Source organism: Thunnus albacares, chromosome 4 (genome assembly GCF_914725855.1).
Source record: "Thunnus albacares chromosome 4, fThuAlb1.1, whole genome shotgun sequence".
NCBI lineage: Eukaryota > Metazoa > Chordata > Actinopteri > Scombriformes > Scombridae > Thunnus > Thunnus albacares.
In genome coordinates this window covers 30,165,323-30,187,404 of record NC_058109.1, presented here as the reverse complement: position 1 = coordinate 30,187,404, position 22,082 = coordinate 30,165,323, and the positions used below count along the sequence as shown (strand labels likewise).

The following is a 22,082-nucleotide window of genomic DNA, read 5'->3' as shown; positions in this document are numbered from 1 at the left end:
GGAAATACTCAAGTAAATTGGTTTAATAATCATTAGTTACTTTCCACCACTGTTTATACAAGGATACTATAACCACTCCACCCAGCTTTTGGTTTCCTAGGCTGAACCGGTGAAGTGGTAAGTTTGTAGACCTGGTCAGAGCTGCAGGGTGTGCCCAGCTCAGCCTGAGCAGGTCAATGGCTGAAGGTCGTGTGAAGAGAGCACCATTGGGGCTCCCTGCCCATAATGACAGGGCTTCAGGGGGATGACCTCCCTGACACAGTCGTGACCTCCCTTTTTATCATCAGGGACCTCGCTCTGAAGCTCAGGTCCTCTCTTCAGCTGGATGGAGGCCAGTGATCACTGTCAGCCTTTTTTTTTTTTTTTTTTTTTTTAAAAAGGACAGCATTGTTTTTGAAAAGCTTTTCTAGTGCTACTTTGTTACTGATGTGGAGGAAGGTGATGCAGATGTGAATACAGTATATCTTTATCAAATGATACTCTACACATCTTAATAGTGAGTGTTTTTAAGAATTTTGAGTCACATACACAGATTTTGAAGGTGAATCTGAAATTCAGGGGTTGTAGCTAGCTGTGAGTTTCAAATCAGATTGTTAACTAAAGGCCTTTGTCCATGTTTTGATGTCATTGCCCTGCAACAATACAGCATTGATAAATGAACCCTTGGAAGGATTGTGCCCCGGACAGCCACAGCAATTCATGAAAGGGTTACTATAGTGAATAATCCCTGATAAACAATGGAACAATGTGTAATCAACAGTAACAATTATTTTTCCTAACAAGACATATATACTGTAGGTGTGGTTTTCATTGAGGTTTGTTCCAGTGCTTTATTTTTCCATTTTTGTGTAAGTGACACAGATTCTTGCCTCTTTGGGACCACTGAGATATGGTGCTTAAAAACATCCCGCTGTGCAGCTCACATTAATACTTGAAATACAGTAGAGAGAGTGGGTATGGTATTGAAATTTGGGGCTTCAGAGCAAAAGTTTGCATAATACCAAGTCAGCGTGACTGCAAATGAAACCCTTTGTTGAGAAGTACATCAGCTATGCCCACAGAACTGTAAATCTCACTGAGGTTTAGGGCACTGAAAAACAACTAAGTGGAAAAGTAGCTTGTACAATATAAAAGTGAAATGACAGCTCTGTTGTGGTGCAGAGAACAATATGTCCTGGTAGACTGAAGTTTAACACCATGCCAGAAGGCATCTTCCCGCCCGGACTGGACGTCAACTTGACCCTCAATTTCCACCACAGAGGCCAAGCAGTTGGATGCCACATGTTTTTCACTCAAGTCACAGAAATAAAACAAGTCCTGGACACATTCCTGGGCAGCAAACAACATTCAGGCAATTCAGTCTTAGCATTGAGGGTCTCCCTATGTGTCACAAAGATCTGTATAAAAATGCTGTTACTGTTGCAACCTAAACACATGAAATACAGTAGATTCAAAGATTGATGGAATAGGAAAGCAGATTTTTTAATAGCATGAGCAAGATTATTTTTCTGGCTCACTAATTTCCCAACCACTAAGAAGTATACTTTTAATGCATAAAAGCCAACATTTGCAAAATTCTAATGTGATTATGTGTCCATCTAATTATTCTGAAGGAATAAGTTTTTTGTTTGTCAAAAATTCAAATCCTTAAGAATTGGTGTTTTCAGCCTAATCAGGGGCACTGGAATGCACAGCTGTCTCCCACTGTGTCTTTTTTTATACTGCCGCTGGGGGGCTCCAAAGTCACAAATTTTAAAATTCATAGAGTGGCTTTAAAGGTTCAGTGTCTAGAATTTGGTGGCATCTAGCAGAACGGACTTGGCAGAGATGGAATATAATATTCATAAGTGTGTTTTGGGCAGTACGGCGGTGCAGTGGTTAGCACTCTTGCCTCACAGCAAGAAGGTTCTGGGCTCGAATCCTCCGTCTGGCTGGGGACCTTCTGCATGGAGTTTGCATGTTCTCTCCGGGTACTCCAACTTCCTTCCATAGACCAAAAACATGCAGGTTAGGTTAAGTGGTGACTCTAAATCGCCCATAGGTGTCTCTATACTATATATCAGTCCAGTGACTGACTGGTGACCTGTCCAGGGTGTTTCCCCGCCTCTCATCCAATGTTAGCTGTGACCTTCTAGAGGAAGTATGTTTTGATTAGTATATAATCCCATGAAAGTAAGAATTGTTGTTTTTTCGTTACATTTGAATGAGGCATTTATATCTGCAGAGGGAGCGGGTCCTCTTCCACGGAGCCATGTTGCACTGCCATGTTTCAACAGTAGCCCAGAACAGACAAACCAAACACTTGCTCAAGAGAGGGACTTATGGTTTTTTGTGAGTTTCATGGCTACTATAGGTATTGCTTGGAAGGGGAGGGGGAGAGAGAGGGGGTCAGTTGGTTGCAATCTGCAACCTCATCGCTAGACATTCTTCATCTTACAAATCCTTGCTCAGTTCAGTACACTCAGGGGTTTTGCTGCTACAGCCTTATTTATTCTGACATGACAAGTAGCTTATAGTGGCTAATGTTAGCTAATGTTAGCAAACTGTAGATTGATGCTGTGTAACTGCTAATTATTGAGTCAGTTTGATGGCCAATACCACTTCCATTAATACCACTCTCTATTTGGAGAGTGGTATTAATCTTCTCATCTGACTCTTAAAAATAAGGCAAATATGAGTTATTCCCCAGAATGTTTAACCATTCTTTTAACATGAGAATTTCATGACCTAGAAAAAGACTGATTGAACAACTCCTGCAAATATAAAGGTGGGTAATTCAAAAACATTTTAAAATTTCAGAATATGAGCCTGAATGTTGGCAACAACTTAAGACACTGAAATATGACTATTATTCATGCCCATACAATAGTAATATTCTATCTTGTGCTGCATTGAAAGGCAGCTCTGCTGACTGCAACAGAATTAATCTTTAAACCATTCACTGTAAACAATAGAATGGGAATTCAATTAAACTATGGACCAGGACGTCATTGTCCTTCAGTTGTGTTTCTTTACAGGAGAGGAAAACGTGGGATGTTGACATTTCAGGGATTTTCATTAGACCAGTGTTGATGCAGAGGAAGGATATGTGGGAGAAAAAATGGAACCGTATGAGCCAAAAAACGTCAGCCTGTTTAAGATTCACTGTGCACTTATAAAGAGAGGGTTTATGGCTGAAATATCTCACTGCAGCACTTTTTTGCACCTTAAACAATCAAATTAAGTATGCCGATCTTGCAATGTATTTGATCAGTTGGAGTGAGCGTCCCATGTGGACACTTGCCCAATGGCTCTTCTTACCAATTCATTCAGAACAAAAACAAACATGATATTGAGGTGAGTCCCTGTTCAACTCGCAAAAGAGAAACCATTTTATCCTGGGGCTAAAATAGTGGAATCATGGCTCTGAGTTGAGAAGCAAAGGTGGAGGTGGAGTGTTTTTGTAATGATGGCATTGTGTTGTGGGAGCTGTCATGTCTCATGTTTTCTTTCTTTTTCCAGATGACAGAGGGCCGTCTGTGCCAGGTACACCTCCTCGATGGCAGGAAGCTAGAGCTGCTGGTTCAGGTACAGGACATTTTCTGCTTGCCGCCTTAGTGACAAAATATGCTGCATATAGTTTGAGTAACTCTAAAATGACTTAAACTGAACAACTGTATTTTAACCTTCCAGCCCAAGCTTTTGTCCCGTGAGCTGTTAGATTTGGTGGCGTCACATTTTAACCTGAAGGAGAAAGAATACTTCGGACTATGCTTCATAGATGACACGTATGTACATTTTTCAACATAATAGACATTTTAAAGCTCGAAAAAGCATTAAAAAGATGTTTGTGTTTTATTTTAATTTCAGATTTGGTTAATTTAATCCTCATTTACATCAATATTAAAAAAGAAGAAAAAGAAAGGGACAGAAAATATTTAAGATTGCAGTATTCCAACATATGATTCATTCTTTTATCCCTGCTCAGTGGCCAGAATAACTGGCTCCAGCTGGATCGTAAAGTCCTTGATCATGACTTCTCCAAGACTTCAGGTCCTTTGGAACTCAAGTTCCTTGTGAGGTGAGTGCTCTCGCTGCAAACACTTGCCAAATGTGGAATAGTAGTGTGCTTACCGGAAACATTGGCTTATAATGACTAATGGTGTAATCATGTTTTACATGTTACACTAAGTTATGAATAACAGAAGGTTATTTTGTAGGACTTAAAATTGCAGCTAGTCCAATGCTGATTTTGACCAGCAGGTGGCACTGATGTAACACAATTTCAATTCTGCTCTTTGGCTGCCAAACAGTATCTCATATCGAACATGAGACAGTATATGGATAATGCAGAGGCACTGGAAGAATGCATTGATATTCTGTTTCAAATGAGCTTGTATGACCCAAAATAAACTCTTTGCAGGTTTTACATTGAGAAGATCACCTTCTTAAAAGAGAACACAACAGTGGAGCTGTTCTTCCTGAATGCAAAATCTTTAGTGTTTAATGTAAGTATTTTACATTTTAAATTTAAAAGAGTGTCTCAAATATTTATTTATTAAACCTAGTAACCAGATTTGGCATGTCCTTAGGTTCTAGATCATCGCAATGATTAATGACTATTCATGATTAATCACTATTGATTTGTCATCATTCTTGATGGTTAACAAGATAACTCATGACTCATAGTACATAGGACACATATTGTTGTTCATACAAAATTATGCAACTTGTGCAACTCTGTATTTAGGCCCATATTACACAAGACTTAGTCAAGCAACATTTTGAATATCCATTGCTTCTGCGAATAGCATAAATGTCATATTACCAAAATCTGCAGTTCATTCTTTTCACAAATTACTTTGACCCCATCTTTATGCTGAATTATTGTGCATACTTCAAATGTATAAAACTTTATCCTTAACGTGATTTATTTGGGAAAGAAATATCTGTACTCTCCAAAAACCTCCACATTTACATTTTTGAAAGATAACACTGCCACATGCCACTGAGGTCTCAAACAGTTACTCAGAATGCTGCTTTCAAGTGCTGTTGGAAATTTTACAATATTGCGCAAAGTTAATGACTTAGTGTCATGATAGCCATATGTTATTGTTTAATGCAATTGTTTAGAATTAACTCAGACGGCGAAAGACCTTATGCAACAACCACAGCTTAATAAAAAAAAAAAAATAGCCACAGACTCTGATTTATATGACAAGGTTTCAACCCCGTAGAGTCAAAAATTGATTGTTTTTCAAAATTACTGGAACATCAAGTTACGTTTCCAAAGTCCATGGACACTTTCTAAAAAAAGTATTAACATGAGCATTATAATAGAACCAGTGTTTCTGGTAAGACAGGCCAAATTAATTAATAGTAGGAGTTTTTGAACCATACGAGGAGCACGTGAATGCAGCATGTGATCAAACGTTGCAGTGCAGTTTTTTTTCGCGGGGATAGCAGACTCGTCACCATGGGAGACGGAGACTGTTGAACCTGCTTTCGGACCGTACCACTTTACAAAGGGGGCTGCAGCCTCAGACCGGACAGCCAGCCTCGGCTTTCTACGCACCAGTCTGTGCTTAATTCTAATTGTCTATAGGAAATAGTCAAGACACCTCGTGTTTTGAAAAACATTATTAAATACTGTTCTCGGGCTATTTTAAATACAGTATTGGCCCTGTGGCAGTGGTTCAGTCGGTAACGGTGGGACCGAGGTACGGGACGGGGAGATTTTCTCTTAAGTCAAGTGTTTCGGACAGGCTGGACTTTTTGTGCGTGTAAATTCTCTGAAATCCCTGTTATTTTTCTTAATCTATACAACAGGAAACCATCGAAGTGGAGAGTGAAAATGTTTTCAAGTTAGCCGCATTCGCATTGCAGGTAAGAAAGAGCTTGTCGCAGGCTTTCAAGACTAAAAATGTTGTCACTCACCCAAAATGTGAATGAAGACCGTCGGGGCACGCAACATTTGAAAACATTTGTCTCTTGTGGTTTGGTCGTAGCTTCGTAACTTAGCATTGTAAAAGAAATTGACCGTTTCATATTAATACTGCTTATTGAAATGAGGCAGTTTGTAGAGAAATTAAGACTATGTCAAACTAAACTGTAACTTAGCCAGTGGTGTTTAATGGTGTAACGTTAGCTTTGTGCAGTTGTTGCAGGAAGCATAGCATCAATGCATTTGGCAATTTAGTAGCTTAAGTGTTCAGTTTTCTTATAAAGCTTTTACTAACTGCATTATTTCCCTTTATTAAGGAGGCCAAAGGAGATTTTACCAGGTAAGACGTTTTCATTATTTAAGCTCTTAGTAAAAGAAATGCAGAAAAGTTTACACACAATGTCTTCGTCACATTGAGTGAACAGTGTGATACATTTGCTTGGGAGAAATGGTAATTTCATTAATTGTTCAGCTACAACTACAAATGTAATGTTTCTTCCTTTCATAATTACATCTACTAACATATTTCATGTTTTTGCTGTGTGTGTATACTAAACCAGCGGCCTGATGTGTATCAATTTGGGGGTCCTTGACACCAAAAAGGTTGAAAACAATTGTGATAAACCATAAACTTTCATTAACTGGACATAAACTAAAATCTGCAGTGAAATATAATCACTGTGCAATCTATGAATTGTTTGTTGCTGTACTCTGACAAGGAAGTAGGGTTCAGTTTTCTGAGTTGTTTGGTCAGTGCTCAGTGTGCAGTCTGTTAATATTCAACTTGACTGACTCAGATTTTGATTTTACGCTGGACCTCCCTCAGTTAATAATTCCCTTGAATTTGTTCGTGTGACATTGACCTGAACCCTGGCTGGCTCGCTGCCATCCACATGGCCCTAACTATGTCTGTTTAAACCAGAACACTTGAGTTCCTTTGTCACGCTGTTGTCTATGAAGACAGATGCACCATGTTTATAATTTCAACACAACTTAACAAAGACCGCTCTTTCTGGCATTTTGTGATTGCGTCATGTCTTTATAAATGTCATATATCCTGACAAACACAAACACACGGACACTGTGTACGTGATTTGGTTGATGACACTGCTGGGAGATTTTGTACGAAACCTCTATAATCTGCTCGCTAGTGGAGATAATGTTTTCATAGTGGGCCTCAGAGGCTTGACCTGCTGATAAGGTATGTTGGGTTTTTTTTTTGCTAGCTGTAGAAATGAAGGGCACTGGCTGCGATCAGTAAACACTCTGTCTGAGTGTGTGGCTGAGCAGGTTGAAGCAGCAGAACCTGTGTGCTGTCCCAGTGCTTTGCCTCTAAAGGCCTCTGTCCATTATGTCAACACAAAGATTTGTGCTCTGTAAGGAATTGTGCATGTATGGTTTGAATGCACCTAGTGACATATGCAATGCTGAAAATGCAGTTTGACCCCTTGTCAAACCATTGCCTTTGTTTTCTTGCAGAAACAAAGAAAAAGAATCTTGGCTGCATCTGTTTGTGCTCATTTACTGCCCCATTATTTACAAGCATGATTGACCTGATAAACATCAATTATTATTTATTTCAGCTTTAGTACAGATTTATGCCTCAGTGTTTTGACTTAAAACTACTTTACCTTCAAGTGTAGTGTGGAGTCTGAACTTTTAGCCCATGTGGGTGTAGGGATGGGCTGTATTTTGTCCTGATTCTGAAAGCACAATAAGAGAGAACTTGCCAACAAATCTGGTAGAGTCAGGGAGGATGGGAATGTGTCCAAATCAGGCCGCCTTTTTCTTTGATTTGCACAGATAATACGTTCCCCCTGCTCATTCTGATTATAGTTTCTAGATATTAAGTTGTAAGACACTTTGAACATTAGTTTTGTGTCATTTAACAATAACTACTTCTCTGGGGGAAGGTGAAGAAAATGGCAAAATAAAGTTGTGTTTCTCAGACTTCTCTCACTTGAGCATAGCACTGGCCCTGATTTCTGATGCTATTATCATAGTGGTGCATCCCCCCGCTGTCCTGTGGCAGTATTTCTCTCTCCTGTCAGCGATGTCCTTTATTTCTACTTCTTTGAGAGAACAGGCCCAGTAAATCCCCTCATAAAGCATATAATATAAATGTGTCTCCTCTACACTGTATCAGCAAAGGGCCTGGAGCAGTGAGATTAGCTGTGGAGGAGTTAGGGAGACCTCCTCCTCCGACAGCCAGCTGCCTTAAGAGGGATGAGCCAGGCCCACTGTCCAATGGTAGACAACTTGGCGTCAGGAGGACTCACTGTGGTCATGTTATTGTGGTGGTGTGGGCCAACCCCCCGTTGAGCATTGAATTAATGCACCATCAGGTTTCACATTGTACTTGTACTGTATCAGAATTTCCTTTTCTGTGTTAGTATAAAAAAAACCCATCACATTGCATCTTGTTCTTACTACACAGTTTCACACAATATTGCTATTGCTCTCACCACCCGCAGGTATAATCCATAGCTCAATGCAACAAGTTACAACTGTTGTCTGGCAGTTGATGAAAGAGCTTGTGGGACACGTAGGAAATCACAAGATTTACTGATGTCTTTAATTAGGTGTAACAGTTTAAGAGTAACTGGGGGGGATTTTTCTTGTACAGTTGTAATCAGCTTTAAAAGTGGGCTTCAGGCGTCAATACCACTATATATTAACTATTAGTAATTAAGATTTAGCTTGGATTAACACAATTCCAATTGTTCTAATTGTGCCACACATAGATCAGTATTACAAACAGTTTTAGTCCTTAGTTCTATTTGCAGGTGTAGCCTGTAGTTAGTGGTTCATTCACAGCAACAGGCTCTCTCATTGTGCTCCCTCTACAGTCACCACGTCTCAGCCCACTGGAATAGCTGACACATGAGTATTATCTCTCCCATACTGGGTAGGCTGAGCTGGCCTGGGCTGTACCGTGTGTAGGAATTGCCCCCACGCTGCAGGCTGCGGGGAGATAACAGACGTAGTAATGAATTCCAGATTGCTGACAGGGCAGCATGGCTGCGGAGTAGATCACCCCGACAACGCCAGGCCCCAGCTCCCCATAAAATGTATGCCATCAAACAAGCAGCGAAGTGCCGTGGCAGCAAAACCCAGTCAACCTAGGAGAGGTAGCTACAGGGAAGAGTGATTCAAGTGCCTCTGCCCTTGCAGAGGCTCACCCTTGTTTTTGTTTAGTAAGCTGGTTCACATAACTTGATCATTATTGCTCTGTCCCACCATGTCAGCGGCTGTTAAATTTCATTATTGTTTAAAGAAGAAGAGTTAAAGTGACATTCGAAAAAGTCAACTTGAGGTCAAATGGCTATAGGCCTAAAAGCATCTTTATTTTTATGTTGAGGTGATTGTTAAAGACTTAGCTGGTACAATAGTTGATGGTGTTCTAATAGGTTATGTTACGTACGATCTGACCTACACATTTGAGTCCGGTCTGAGAGGCCACGGGCTGTTTTGTAACAGTGCTGGGGCTCATACAATACCTTTCAACACAGGCAGAGGCTGCCAAGTGCTTGTGAATGGCTTTTGTTCGGGTCCCCACTGGACTGGCCCGCCAAGCCAGAGCCCTTTTTGTCCGGCAAAAACTGTAGACCCAGTGCTCCCTCCTACGTGATGCTGGAGTGACTCATAGTTCACTATCGCAGGCCTTGACAGTGACACACACCACAGTTTGTCTTTTCAGATAACATGGTCAGTCTCTGTTTGTTACGACACTTGAAGCCTCTTGCTTGACATTTTTTGGCAGAGATTGTGGGTGAGAGATAGTCTACCTGTCGCATCTATCATGTTGTGATCATTGGCTAATCTGTGAAGGTGAATCAATACACTGTAGTTTGCCCACAGTACATAGAAATAGCTAAGTGCATGAGAACCTGCATGAAATGGCTTTGATATTTTTAAAAAGATTTCTTGCCAAGCCCCTTAAAAGGCTCTCTATGACTTAAAGGCCCTCCATGAGCTTTTATAAATGAAGCCTGGCAAGACATGAGTGAAACTAGAGTTTAGTCTTGGCACACAGTACTACTCTTTATACTGTAGATAAAAAAAGATGAAAACAATATCCTGACACTGCACCTTTTCTAAAGGTTTGCAAACATGAATTATTGCTATCATGCCTTAAACAGAAATTGAAACCACACTGTGAAAGCACAGACATGTGGAGAAAAGTTCTCTACACATTTTTAGACTTTGAGTTGAGATTCTTGTGTAAACATTTACCTTAACTTTCTTTACGTTACCCTAGCTGGCCTGGAGCTCTACTCTTTTGAAGGTCAAAAAAAAGGATCTTTGAGATTTCTGAATTCAGAGATTCTCGTGTTTATGAGAGCTAGTAATTACACCATAATGACATGTCTCTCATCAATCAACGTTGTAATTTTAATGTCTCTCCCAGCTCAAAGGATAGACAAGTAACTCTGTTTCTCAATCAAAACGGCTCTAGAAAGAACTCTGTTATTTTGAATAAATGCATTTTTATTCTTATTGTTGGGGTATGATTTTCTTTTTACAGTGCTGAGAGTGCCAGATCAGACCTGAAGCAGCTTCCAGTTCTGCCCACTCGAGTACTCAGGGAGCACCCGTCTCTCAATTACTGGTAAGTTATCTGGGCTGCTGAGGTCTCTCAAAACCACAAAATGCATGAGTAAGGGGTGCAGGGTCAGTTTTCGAGGATCACACACAGCTCTGGAGATACTTGCGGTTCAACCAATACCACAGCCATTCCTCCACAATGAATGCTAACAATCCAGCTGTCAAACGGCCTCTGCAGTCAGAAACACCTGGTTGTACAAAGCACTCATTTTCCGCAGACGAACAGTTTTGGGTGGTAAGGTGCATACAGACCTGCTTGCCACTTGGCAGATGGTTTTTGTTCGCTTTTGACTGTGACTAATTAATGCCAGGGTTGTGTTAATTACGTTTGCCCATTAACCCTGAGAGAGAGCACAGGGAGGTGCTGACAGCTACTGGCTATCTTAAGGATGCTGTCTGTCTCTACAATCCACACTGCTGTTTTTTTCACCTCCGCCTGCCTCCTCCGCTTCTGGCTTAACGGTCATCTGAGGCTACAGCAGCCTCTGAAGCAGTTACATTCAGTTTAATATCCAAATTAAAATTGTAGTTGTATGAGCACATGCTGTCTGTTTCTCTCTCTTTCTGCCTGTTAAGCCACAGTCAGTTTGAAGTCTCACTATGCTATTAGTTAGAAGGGATGGTTACAGTGGGAAGTAAATGGGATGCATTTGCAGGAGAGGTGCAGATGGGTGACAAATTAAAGGAAAAACCGGTACAGGTCTGAATGCTTGAACCCTACAGTCTAGTGACTTTATTATGCTGTGGGGGACATTTTGCTGGCATGGTTTGGGTTCACTTGTCGCCTTAGAGGGAAGGGTCACTGCAAATCAACACAAAGTTGTTCTGGATCATCACCTTTATCCTATGATGAAACATTTCTAACCTGATGGGAGTGGTCTCTTCCAGGATGACTATGCCCCCATCCCCAGGACACGAGGAATCACTGAATGGTTTGATGAGTATGAAAATGATGTGAATCATATGCTATGGCCTTCACAGTCACCAGATCTCAACCTAGTTGAACACCTATGGAAGATTTTGGACTGATGTGTTAGACAGTGCTCTGCACCACCATCATCAAAACACCAAATGAGGGAATGTCTTTTTGAAGAATGGTGTTCATCCCTCCAGAACAGTTCAGAGACTGTAGAGTCAATGCCAAGGGACATTGAAGCTGTTCTGGCGGCACGTGGTGGCCCAACACCTTACTAAGACACTTTATGTTGGCTTTTCCTTTAATTTGTCACCCGTCTGTAGATGAGAGCCATCAGCAGGCCAGTAGGCCAGACTGCATTTTCTGCATGAGCAGACAGAATGTGTGTCAAAAAGAAAGGGCCCTCTCACAATCCCTCTGTGGCTGGAATGTGTAACACTTGATGGATTATTCATTAAATGTTTTATCTATCCATTTGCAGTGAAGACAAAGTGATTGAACATTACACAAAACTGAAGGGACTGACCAGAGGAAAAGCCATTGTGCAGTAAGTTATGAAAACAAATACAATATCTGCATGATTTAACTTTTCAAAATGTGTTTCCTTGTGCGTGTTAAGCTCATGTGTCTGCACTGCGGTGGCTGTTGTTATAAGAGATGGCTGTCGCCATGCCAGAATGTGTCATCAATTAAAGGAGGTGTTCTTAGTAGGCGGATGTCAGTCCTCTACTGTGTTTTTCCTGGGACTGTAACTCAGAGCAACCCCGGGTCATTTATGCTGGGATGTTTTATGCCCTTGAATTGATCAATGGACTCTCCCTCCCTCTGTCATGGCCCTGAAACAAATCAATCAGCTTGCCACCGCAAATGACTGTGGTTTCTCAATGACTGTAGCTTAAATCCCACTCTGTCTGTTGTACAACAGCCACTGGTTGACAGTGATGAAGTGTAAGTGGCTGAATTTCTGTTAACCTATTCCTCTTTCTCTGAAGGTATCTGGCCCTGGTGGAGTCCCTGCCGACATATGGAGTCCATTATTACCCAGTGAAGGTAACAGCGCTGCCCCAAGTCATACAGCAGCTTAACCTCTGAACAAGCTTCTGTTAACATGCTGTCTTCATTTCTTTTCCAGCATCTAATCTAATACATCAATCTAACCATTATTCGTGTTGCTTGATGTTTGAATCATGAGGATTTTTCCTGTTAAAATCTGTGCTGCAACTAGAGAAGCAACACTTGTATGTTAGGGAGATACAATAAGATTTAATGCTCAGCCTGCTTGGGTGGGATAAGATTATAAAACAAACTGGCTTTGTACAAAATTACACTTTATTTAATTCAAAAGAATAAAGGCAAGAATCCAATAAACCATTGCAATGCATGTTTAGTTTACCACATTTTAAGTGATTCCTCAAACTTTCCTTGCTTTTACTCTCACCCACTGACTTTTCCTACCAAACCCTATTAAATCAAGGTGTCTGAGGAGATCAAACAGCGGCGTTAAAATGACTCAGTTGGGTTTGCAGAGTTTTTAAGGCCTTTAATGTATTTGATCTCTTCTTGTGGTGCTATAGCTGTGAGCCTAATGGGGCAATTGCTTTGGTAACAGGCATCTTTTTCTTTTTTTCAAACTCCCACCAATAAAGCTACCTCTAATGAGTGGTGGTGTGGTGTGTTTGTGCTTTCATGCAGGACAAACAGGGAATACCGTGGTGGCTAGGAGTCAGCTACAAAGGCATCGGCCAGTACGATTTACAGGACAAGCTGAAACCAAGAAAGGTAAGTTGACCTCTTTTTTTACAGCTGCTGTATTTGCCTTAATTGTTGTAGTTTCATTTGAATTTTTTTTAACAAAATTCCACCACGTCTTTGTTGTTGTTTTTTGTGTGTGGAGACCTTATCCGTGTCACAGATCTAAGGATACAGGGTTTCATATATTGTACAAACTGTAAATCCCTCTGGGACTCTTAGTTTGGGTGTGGGCTTTATAAATAAACTTGACGTTACTTGGTTTTCTTATGAAGTGACATTTAATACTTAAACAAGTAAGTTTAAGTTATTCGTTTTAACCTTTTTTTGTGGGAGCATTTATTATAGAGAACTATTGAAATACTTTAATTTCCAGTTGAAAACTCAGCCTTAATCCCTGTGCCTCTTGTTAGCTGGTTAATGATCCATCTAGAGCGTAAATAGGTGTAATTAAGACCCTGCTTTTCCCATGCCAGTCAGGAGAAAGAGGAAGACAGATGGGGAAAATATTTTGTAGTATCAGTATGGGTGGTGTGCAGTCAAGGCTGTAGCTTTAAGAGCAAATACAGTAAGGACCAACACTAGCAACAGTGGAATGAATTGTCAAAGGGGTTATTAAACAGCTCAACTTACAAAGTTTAAATGGGAACATGCACAAATACCTGCAGTCTCAGAGAGAAAATGTGCAGAAATGATTTTAAAAGCTTGTCATCAGGGCAGTATACCATACAAATAAAAATACTGCTTTGTTCCTTTATCATTTGTAACTTAAAAAGTATAAATGTACCCCTTGTGACAAAAATGTTACTTTAAACAGTTAGTATTGGAGTTACATTGACCTTAATTCAAGCAGAACTGGTAAAAGTGTGTTCCTTAAACTGTTAGATGGTACTTTTTAGCTTTATGGTGGATCTTAAAGTAGAGGACCCATCATGTGCCTGATATAGTACGATACATTTATTAAAAATGTATTGCTCCTGTTCCAAAGTTTGTATGTGCTGTCGCGCCTGTGATTACCCACCCCTTTATGTGAGAGGTGTTATTTAATAGTGTCCCAACTGAGCATTTCTCCTTAGCCTCTTTCATAACCCTCATCATAGCTATTGTTATATGGCAGGAACCTGTTGACATAGCAGGGTGTGCTGTTACACTGAATACCGAGGCATTAATGGGCACAGCCACAGCACGTCTCTCTCCTACGCTCCTGGTGGAAGGTGTAATTATGGTGCCCTGTGGGAAGCAGCGGGCCTCTGGGACTGGGGTTGGCACTCTGCCAGCCGGGTGGGTGGGTGTTTGGTGTTAGGGGACAGCAATAAGGGTGTTTGGGTACTGGAAGGGTTCATCACTCCTCCACAAAAGGAGGGGAAAGTCACATGAGAACCTCACAAGAGTTTCCTGTTGTTGGAAAAAATGTAGCCTTTTTAAATGACCTTTTTTGTTGCTCTTAGTGATAATTGGAAGTGTATGGCTACTTTCCTTTTGCTTCGAATGGAGACCTCTATATCTGGTGAATACTGATAGTGCTTCTTGTCTTAGTTCACAGCCCTTGTATTCAACCCAGCCCAATGCTCCTTGCCCTATCCCCAGCCTCTCTCAGCATGCTGCATTCATTATGGTAATCTGTGTGTGTCTTGGAGGGAACACAATTGATCAAACAATACAAAACAATTATCTATGTAGGGAGCTGTAGGCTGGGTTCAGTGGGGTGGTACTGGTGGCAGGTCAGTCAGTAGTTATGCAGTTCTTAAACATATGTAGATTTTCTAGATAAATCCAATAATTATTTATCTATAAATTGCCAGAAAACAGTGAAAAGTGCCTGTACAACAGTCCAAGGTGATGTCTTAAAATGTATTTTTTTGTCAGACCAAAATTCCAAAACCCAAATATATTCAGTTTACTCTCATGTATTACAAAGAAAAGCATCAAATTGTCACATTTGAGAAGCTGGAACCAGCAAATTTTCAGCACATTTGCTAAGAAAATGACTAAAACAATGATTCAATTATCAGAATAGTAGCTGAACAATGTAAGCAGTGTCTAAATAGGTAAAAGGCATAAATTAAGTATTCCAAAGATCTGGATAGGACAAAGACAGAAGTGAAGATGCCAAAAGTAGAGACAACATAAATGGTACACCACAACAGTGCTTAGACTAAAGATGTGTGTTTCCAGGACATAGGATGGGACTGAAGCAGATGGCAAGTCAAGACTTAAACCAGGAGACTTTTCAGTCTCTTTCTGTGTCACTTGGGCTTTCTCCCAGCGGGTAACAGGACACTCTTTAAGACCACATGCTGGTCCACATATATGATGAGCCAGCAGAACCAAAATAAATCTTCTGTTTATTATGGGTGACATATTGTCGGCTTTAGGGTAATAAGTGACACGATGCAAAAGACTTGAATGAAGTCTAAAGCATTTTAGCCAGAAGAAAAGCTAAAAAGAAGTCGAGATAAAAACCGAAAAGATGCTTTTCCCCCAGTCGCTTTTATTTTGCTTAAACTCACTCCATAATGATGAGGATGACATTCCTTCCGCTGTCTTCTTGTGTCAAGTTTTCACATCTTTAAACAATGCGTCATGTTGTGGAAATGTACAGTGTTGCCAGCCAGCTACAGCCGGTGTGTGACGTGGTATGTGAAGGGTAGGGCGGATCTTTTTCTGTACATGTGTGTGAGTCAGGGCCTTTGACACATTTTCATCCAAGTATGATTTTGTAGACACGTGGCCCTGGGGGTCCTTGGGTTGTGGGTGTGATCTGGATCTGAACAGCCTGATCCCATCTGAAACCACAGGCATTTCTGGCACACTTCCACCCGCCTGTAACGAGACGTTTGGCAACAACAAGAGAGATGTAAATACTGAAGATACATAAATTCTGTGTACTCACTCAAATCAAAATAAAAAGATTAAGCTAATGCATCTTTGCAGTGTATGATAAAGCAGTTACTTTGTGTTTATGAGTTGCTGTTTTCACATAAATGCAAAATATGTCAACTCGCTTGTGTGCAAAGGCTTCTCGGATCGTTTTCTCATAAGAAGACCTCTTGCAGTCTTGTGATTGTAGTGTTTGGGGTGTGTCACATCCTTGACATATTTTGGCTTCAGCAGCAGTCACAGGAGAGTCCTGCATTAGTTTCATCCTTGTACTGGCACACAGGTGTGGAGTTTCTCTAATAAGATGAACCATCCAGTGAAAGTGTGTGTTTATTGCATAGATTGTTGTTATCTGTTGTTACAATGTAAATGATGCTAAAGTGATAACAACTACGGGGGTGTGAATTGGCGTGAGGTTCCTTCCACAATGGGCTTTTTGGAAGCGTCCTGCCGCCTGGTTCCCATTGTTCCCATTAAGTACCATGCTCTTCGTTTCACTGGCTATCTAATGCAGTATTGGCTGGAACTGCATGTTGAGTTCTCCACCATGCCCACAATCATCATCCACACAATCATTGACATTCAGCGCTTTCGTGGATAATAAAGTAAAAGTATCTACATTTAAAATCTATAGAGAATGAAAGCCTCCTGTGAAAGTTTATGAGTAGACAGATTAAATGTGTAACTTGAAACTCTGAGGGGGCATGCTTATTGCTTAGTGTTAGTGGAACATAGTGCATAGTGTTTCCTTGTCGCCTGGTAGGTTAAATGGCCTGACAAAGTGTTCCCTTTCCACATGAAAGCAAAGAGAGCTCCTGCTATTAATGATTAGACCATAGTAACAGATTCCTGACATGTTTGGTTAGAGTGGATGTGGCTACACAACAGTGCTTTGTGTGGTATTTACAATATGAAAAGCAGAGAACTCCATAGATGGAAGTGGAGTATTCAAAGTCAGTAAAGGATCAGTGGCTTATGTGTGAGTGACAGGAAGCGGAGTTAGGTTAAAATATTTTTAAACAAGGGAAAACCTGGTCTCGCATATTTACTTGTGTACAACCTGTTCATCTGGTCTGACTGAAAAGGAAGTGAGTGGTGTAGGAGAGAAAGAGAGAGCAGCAGTCCAGAGTGGTTCAAAGCCTTGAAGGCAGCGTGTGAGGTGTCTGTGATGTCAGAGGAGAAGGAGGAGGGGGGGGGGGTGGGGGTGAAAGGGGCGTGGCCTACTCAGCTGAAACTCTTGCAACACCTATCTGGCTCCCTGAGAACAGACAAGAGTCAGTATTGTTCGAGGAAGCTCTAGCCCTGTGGGAAACTCAAAGTCAAAAGGATTCAATACAAACCCAGGAGAATTCACCAGGGATTTGATAAGCGTAAAAAATACCCTTCACGGTAAGCCTTTTATTGTGTCCACATAGTACCTGTCAAGCTGTGTTAAATAGTCAATAGGTTTTAACGTTTTATTTTCCTCGTGTGCTCCCTTTTAAATAAGTGCTTTAGTTGTGGTTTTCATATAAATTATGCTTGGTATATATGTTTTTTTCCAGTGGAAGTGGAGATGTGTCAGCTTCTTATGATTTCTTACCCAAGGCACAATTTCTCACTGAGGGTACAAGATGTATAATGGGCTTTTGTAGTTCAGAGTAATGTAGGTTGTTACCTTCTAGGTCAGTGTCTGGTGAAAAAGTGGTTATAAATTCTCTTCTACGTTCATTTCAAGCTCCACTGTCGTGCAGCGTCTTTTCTTTTCCAAAAGGAGAGCAGGGAAGAGTTGTTCACAGGCAAGTAGCTCCAGATCTGTTTAGTGAGCTCAGTGTCGGTGGAGCAGATGTTTGATTCTGACATGGAGAAGTCCTGCCTCTTGTTTTCAGCAGCAGAATGAAATTAGAAGCTGGCCTGCCGCCTGGCACAGTTTTACTCTCTGCAGTTGCAGCAGCATTATAATTGCTCTTGTGTTAACTCAAACTTACACCTGACTGGCTGGCCCACTGAGCCCCATTCACTGCTTCAGCTGTTATTTTGTTTCTGCTAATGTTGCAAGTTGACCAGTAAAAAAAAAAAAAAAAAAAAAAAACGTACTAAAAGGCAGGCTGCTGTGGCTGAAACAAGGCCAGTTGTTTTTAATACCTGCCTCCCTGTTGTGTTGTCTTTTAGCGAGATTGATTCCCTCGTGCGGGAAGCTTCTAGCTTTTATGAGTAAATTGGTGCAAATGTGTGTCTTTCTGTATCAAATGACATTTCTGTTTATGGACTGTAAATCCACATTTGAATCAATAGTCCTGTGTTGGCTTGTGTACTCAGTGGTGTGTAATGTCTGTCTACCCCTCCCCTCTTTCTGCCGAACTGTCTCTCTCTCTGCAGTTGTTTCAGTGGAAGCAGTTGGAGAATTTGTATTTCCGAGAGAAGAAATTCGCAGTGGAAGTGAACGACCCACACAGGTCAGAGAAGGCAACCCACTTAATCTATCTTAACTGATCTTAATAGCTCCTTTCCCTGTTTTTTGAAGTGTTCCCATTTTAGCTACAGACGTCCTTATCCTACACCTCGCACACTGTGAAGGGCAGCAGCAGCCCCTGACCCATTTAGGACACTGTGTTAATGGCTGTAACCTGTCTGTTAAATGAGTGTTTTCCTGCTGTTTAAGGGCCACTTTGTTATTCGAAGGTTGTTATAAGGACCTCTGCTCTTCACACAGGCTGTAATGTGGCACCTGCAGTCACCAAAGCTCTTATTAAATCCCACTATCTGTTTCACAAGGAGTTTAATGTCGCTGCTACTCTCCTCTTCAATATACTATTACACCCACAAGTTTAATTAGATAAAGATTTCTTTTCTAATCTTTTGTTTGAATTGTTTCTTTTATTAAAGCTTTGTTTATCTGCCATCAAGTGTTTAGTTGTTTTTGTAGTAACGAGTATTTGTCTTATTATCTTCTACAGAAGAACAGTGACCAAGCGAACTTTTGGACAAACTGGTCTTGTTATTCACACATGGTATGCCAGCCACTCTCTGATTAAAACCATCTGGGTGATGGCCATCAGTCAGCACCAGTTCTACCTGGACAGGAAGCAAAGTAAAGTGAGTCTGGATCCTCCTCACTGTTCCACCTCCACTTTACTTCATTCACATTCCCTGCTCACTCAGATTTGGTCAAAAACAATCTCTTACCCACTTTTACACCGATACTTTGTAGATCAACTTGCCTTATGACCAGTGACCCACATAGGTGACGCACACACACACACACACACACACACAGAGTTACACCTGTGTGTGCAAAGTGACTCCATTATGACTAATTAATTTTGTCTGATAACATTTATTTCACCTCAGTAAGAGCTATAATGTTGACCTTTTTTACACCAAGCTGTAAAATTAGCATAAAAGTAGCAACACGGAACTTGTCTTCCTCTTTCACTTTGAATACAGGCATTAGTGCACTTTGTAAAGTTATTGTGTCAGCCTAGTGAAACAGTGACTGTTCATCATGTGATGCACTGCCTGATCCGTGTCCCATGCCTGCCTGTGACTTGTGTAAATATCTTGACAAAGGGGATATCACAAGCCTTCAGGTTTAATGCAACAGATACCATGCTGGTCAGCCTTATGTTTGGAGATTGGACATTTTTGGGTGTAAAAGGAAAAGAATTGCTGTTATCTATTAAAGTAACAGAAGGTTGGGTAGTTGAAATGGAGCTTGTAAATTGGAGTAAAATATTTTTATCACTTCTCCCATAGTAGGTAGAATGAAATAGGATAGTATTGCCTTTTAATATTATGCCTATTTTTGCCTTGCGTGTGGTTGAAGAGAAACATGTTCATCTCAAAACTATGATGTGGCATATCTAAAATATGAGGTGTGTAATTCGGAAAAAATATATATGTTTCATAACCACACCATTGAGAATAAATAGGAAAAAGCACGGTGTGTTTACAGCCTAGGTCCTTGTGTGAGTGTTAAAAAGTGTCAGTGTACCCTGAAAATACACATCCACGCTTTATGTGTTAATGTTTATGATGCGTATTTACAGAGCATGGAGCTATTAAACATTATGAGTGCTGTGTGATATGCGTTTTGTGGCAGAGTAGAGTGAGCGTGTGTGGGGCTACGGTCAAATGAGGTTATTCAGCCACTGTCTCTCTCAAAGGCAGATGGTGTGTCAGTGTTCTTCCAGGAATAGAGCCCACACTGATTGATGAGAGAGCAGCGCGCTTGGAGTACTAAGCATGCAAATGGAGCCGCCACTATGGCAGTGCGCTATCATTAAAATGAAATACTTACAATCCCTTTTTCACTTCTCTTTGCCCTCCTCCCTCTCCTCCTGGTTTCCTCTTCACGGCCGTCTCTTTCCCCCCCGACAGTCAAAGATGACCACAACCAGGAGTTCAGGAGACATCGCCATGGACCTCACAGAGATCTGCGCCCCGCGGATCAGTAAACTTTCCAGCCTTGAGAGCAAAGATCAACTTATCATGGCCAGCAATGGAAGCCTCATCTCAGCCGGTATGCAGAGAGTTAATCAGTTAATGGCCTCTACTCTGCGTTAAACTGATGAGTGATGATTTATGGGTATAATTTGTAGTTAATCAGACATGTGCTTTTTATAGGTTCTGCTGACTCGGAAGTCAACGAGGAACAGAAGAAAGAGAAGATTGCTGAATTGAAAAAGAAAGAGATGGACCTTCAAGACACATTGACAAAGAAACTTGAGGAATTAAAAAAGATCTGCATGAGAGAAGCTGTGAGTATCTCTCTCATCCTGTTTCTCTTCCATTTAAAACATCCACACTCTCAGCTAACCGCTGGTTGTTGTTCTCATTTGCAGGAGCTTACAGGCAGATTGCCTAAAGAGTATCCCTTGGCCACAGGTGAAAAGGCCCCACAAGTTCGACGCCGGGTTGGGACAGCCTTTAAGCTGGATGAACTTTTCCCCTATAATGAGGTGATTATCATTGTTTCTTATCTGTTATGTAATTGTCACTCCTTGATGAAACAACATTACTGCACCACTGCCTTTGTTTACCAAGAGATCATTTAGACCATGTTTGACTTTTTGAAATGAGGATTAAGAGTTTAAAGGCTTACATTTAGAGATGCACCAATGGAGACACACCGATTGAAACTGGCAGATTTCCAGCTGATCAGCCATGACCGGTGACCGGCCAGTCAGTCTCATATATCTGATTTTTTTTTACTGGTCAAATTTACACACGTGCCACACGATGGTTCACGTCACGCACACAGCAGCACAGACAGTACAGCTACAACACAAACACACACACACACACACACACACACGTTTTTATTTTGTTTTGGAGAAAAATGTCATTTTAAATAGTTAATGTATTATATGAACATACAATTGAATTTATTTTTCCATTAAAGGAAAGTTACAAAAATGTTTATGTATACCGTCAATTATAGTTCTTAGAAAGAAAGAAAATATGTAAAAAAAAATCTTTCCTTCTCATTAAATTCTTAGAAAGAAAGAAAATTGGAATCAGCAGGTCAGACTTTTAAAAAATTGGAATTGGCCAACAAAATTGCAATAATGTTTTGAGTGTAACACTTGTTAACAGTTACAGATGGTTTCAGTTTATAAGTCAGTTGGGGAAATGAATAGAGAGCTGCAAAGATTAGTCGATTAATCTATTTGTTGTCAACTATTAAAGTAGTCACCAAGTTTTTTGATAAAGGATTAATCATTCTGAGTCATTTTTGTAACAAAAAAAGTCCAAATTCTCTGATTCCAGCCTCTATATTGTGAATATTTTCTGTTTTTTTTAGTCCTTTATGACAGTAAACTGAGTATCTTTGGGTTGTGGACAAAACAAGACATTTTAAGATGTCATCTTGGAATTTAGGAAACAGTGATCGACACATTTCACCATTTTCAGACATTTTAGAGACCAAACAACTAATCAATTATTTGAGAAAATAATCAACAGATTACTTGATGATGAAAATAATTGTTAGTTGCAGCTCTAGAAATAAATATGAATGGGAAT

At 40.5% G+C, this 22,082-nt stretch overlaps 1 protein-coding gene across 4 annotated transcripts in view; it reads left to right on the top strand.

The window, feature by feature from the left end:
- Positions 1 to 22,082, top strand: part of frmd4ba (FERM domain containing 4Ba) — a 48,330-nt gene that overhangs the window by 20,806 nt on the left and 5,442 nt on the right. For all 4 annotated transcript variants that reach the window (XM_044349220.1, XM_044349218.1, XM_044349221.1 and 1 more), the window contains exons 2-16: positions 3,502 to 3,567; positions 3,673 to 3,767; positions 3,968 to 4,060; positions 4,403 to 4,487; positions 5,809 to 5,865; positions 6,241 to 6,263; positions 10,452 to 10,535; positions 11,929 to 11,994; positions 12,440 to 12,497; positions 13,140 to 13,226; positions 18,435 to 18,511; positions 19,013 to 19,151; positions 20,436 to 20,577; positions 20,682 to 20,815; positions 20,900 to 21,016. In XM_044349220.1, coding sequence (XP_044205155.1) covers positions 3,502 to 3,567; positions 3,673 to 3,767; positions 3,968 to 4,060; positions 4,403 to 4,487; positions 5,809 to 5,865; positions 6,241 to 6,263; positions 10,452 to 10,535; positions 11,929 to 11,994; positions 12,440 to 12,497; positions 13,140 to 13,226; positions 18,435 to 18,511; positions 19,013 to 19,151; positions 20,436 to 20,577; positions 20,682 to 20,815; positions 20,900 to 21,016 — 1,323 coding nt within the window. The remainder of the gene's footprint in view (positions 1 to 3,501; positions 3,568 to 3,672; positions 3,768 to 3,967; positions 4,061 to 4,402; positions 4,488 to 5,808; positions 5,866 to 6,240; positions 6,264 to 10,451; positions 10,536 to 11,928; positions 11,995 to 12,439; positions 12,498 to 13,139; positions 13,227 to 18,434; positions 18,512 to 19,012; positions 19,152 to 20,435; positions 20,578 to 20,681; positions 20,816 to 20,899; positions 21,017 to 22,082) is intronic.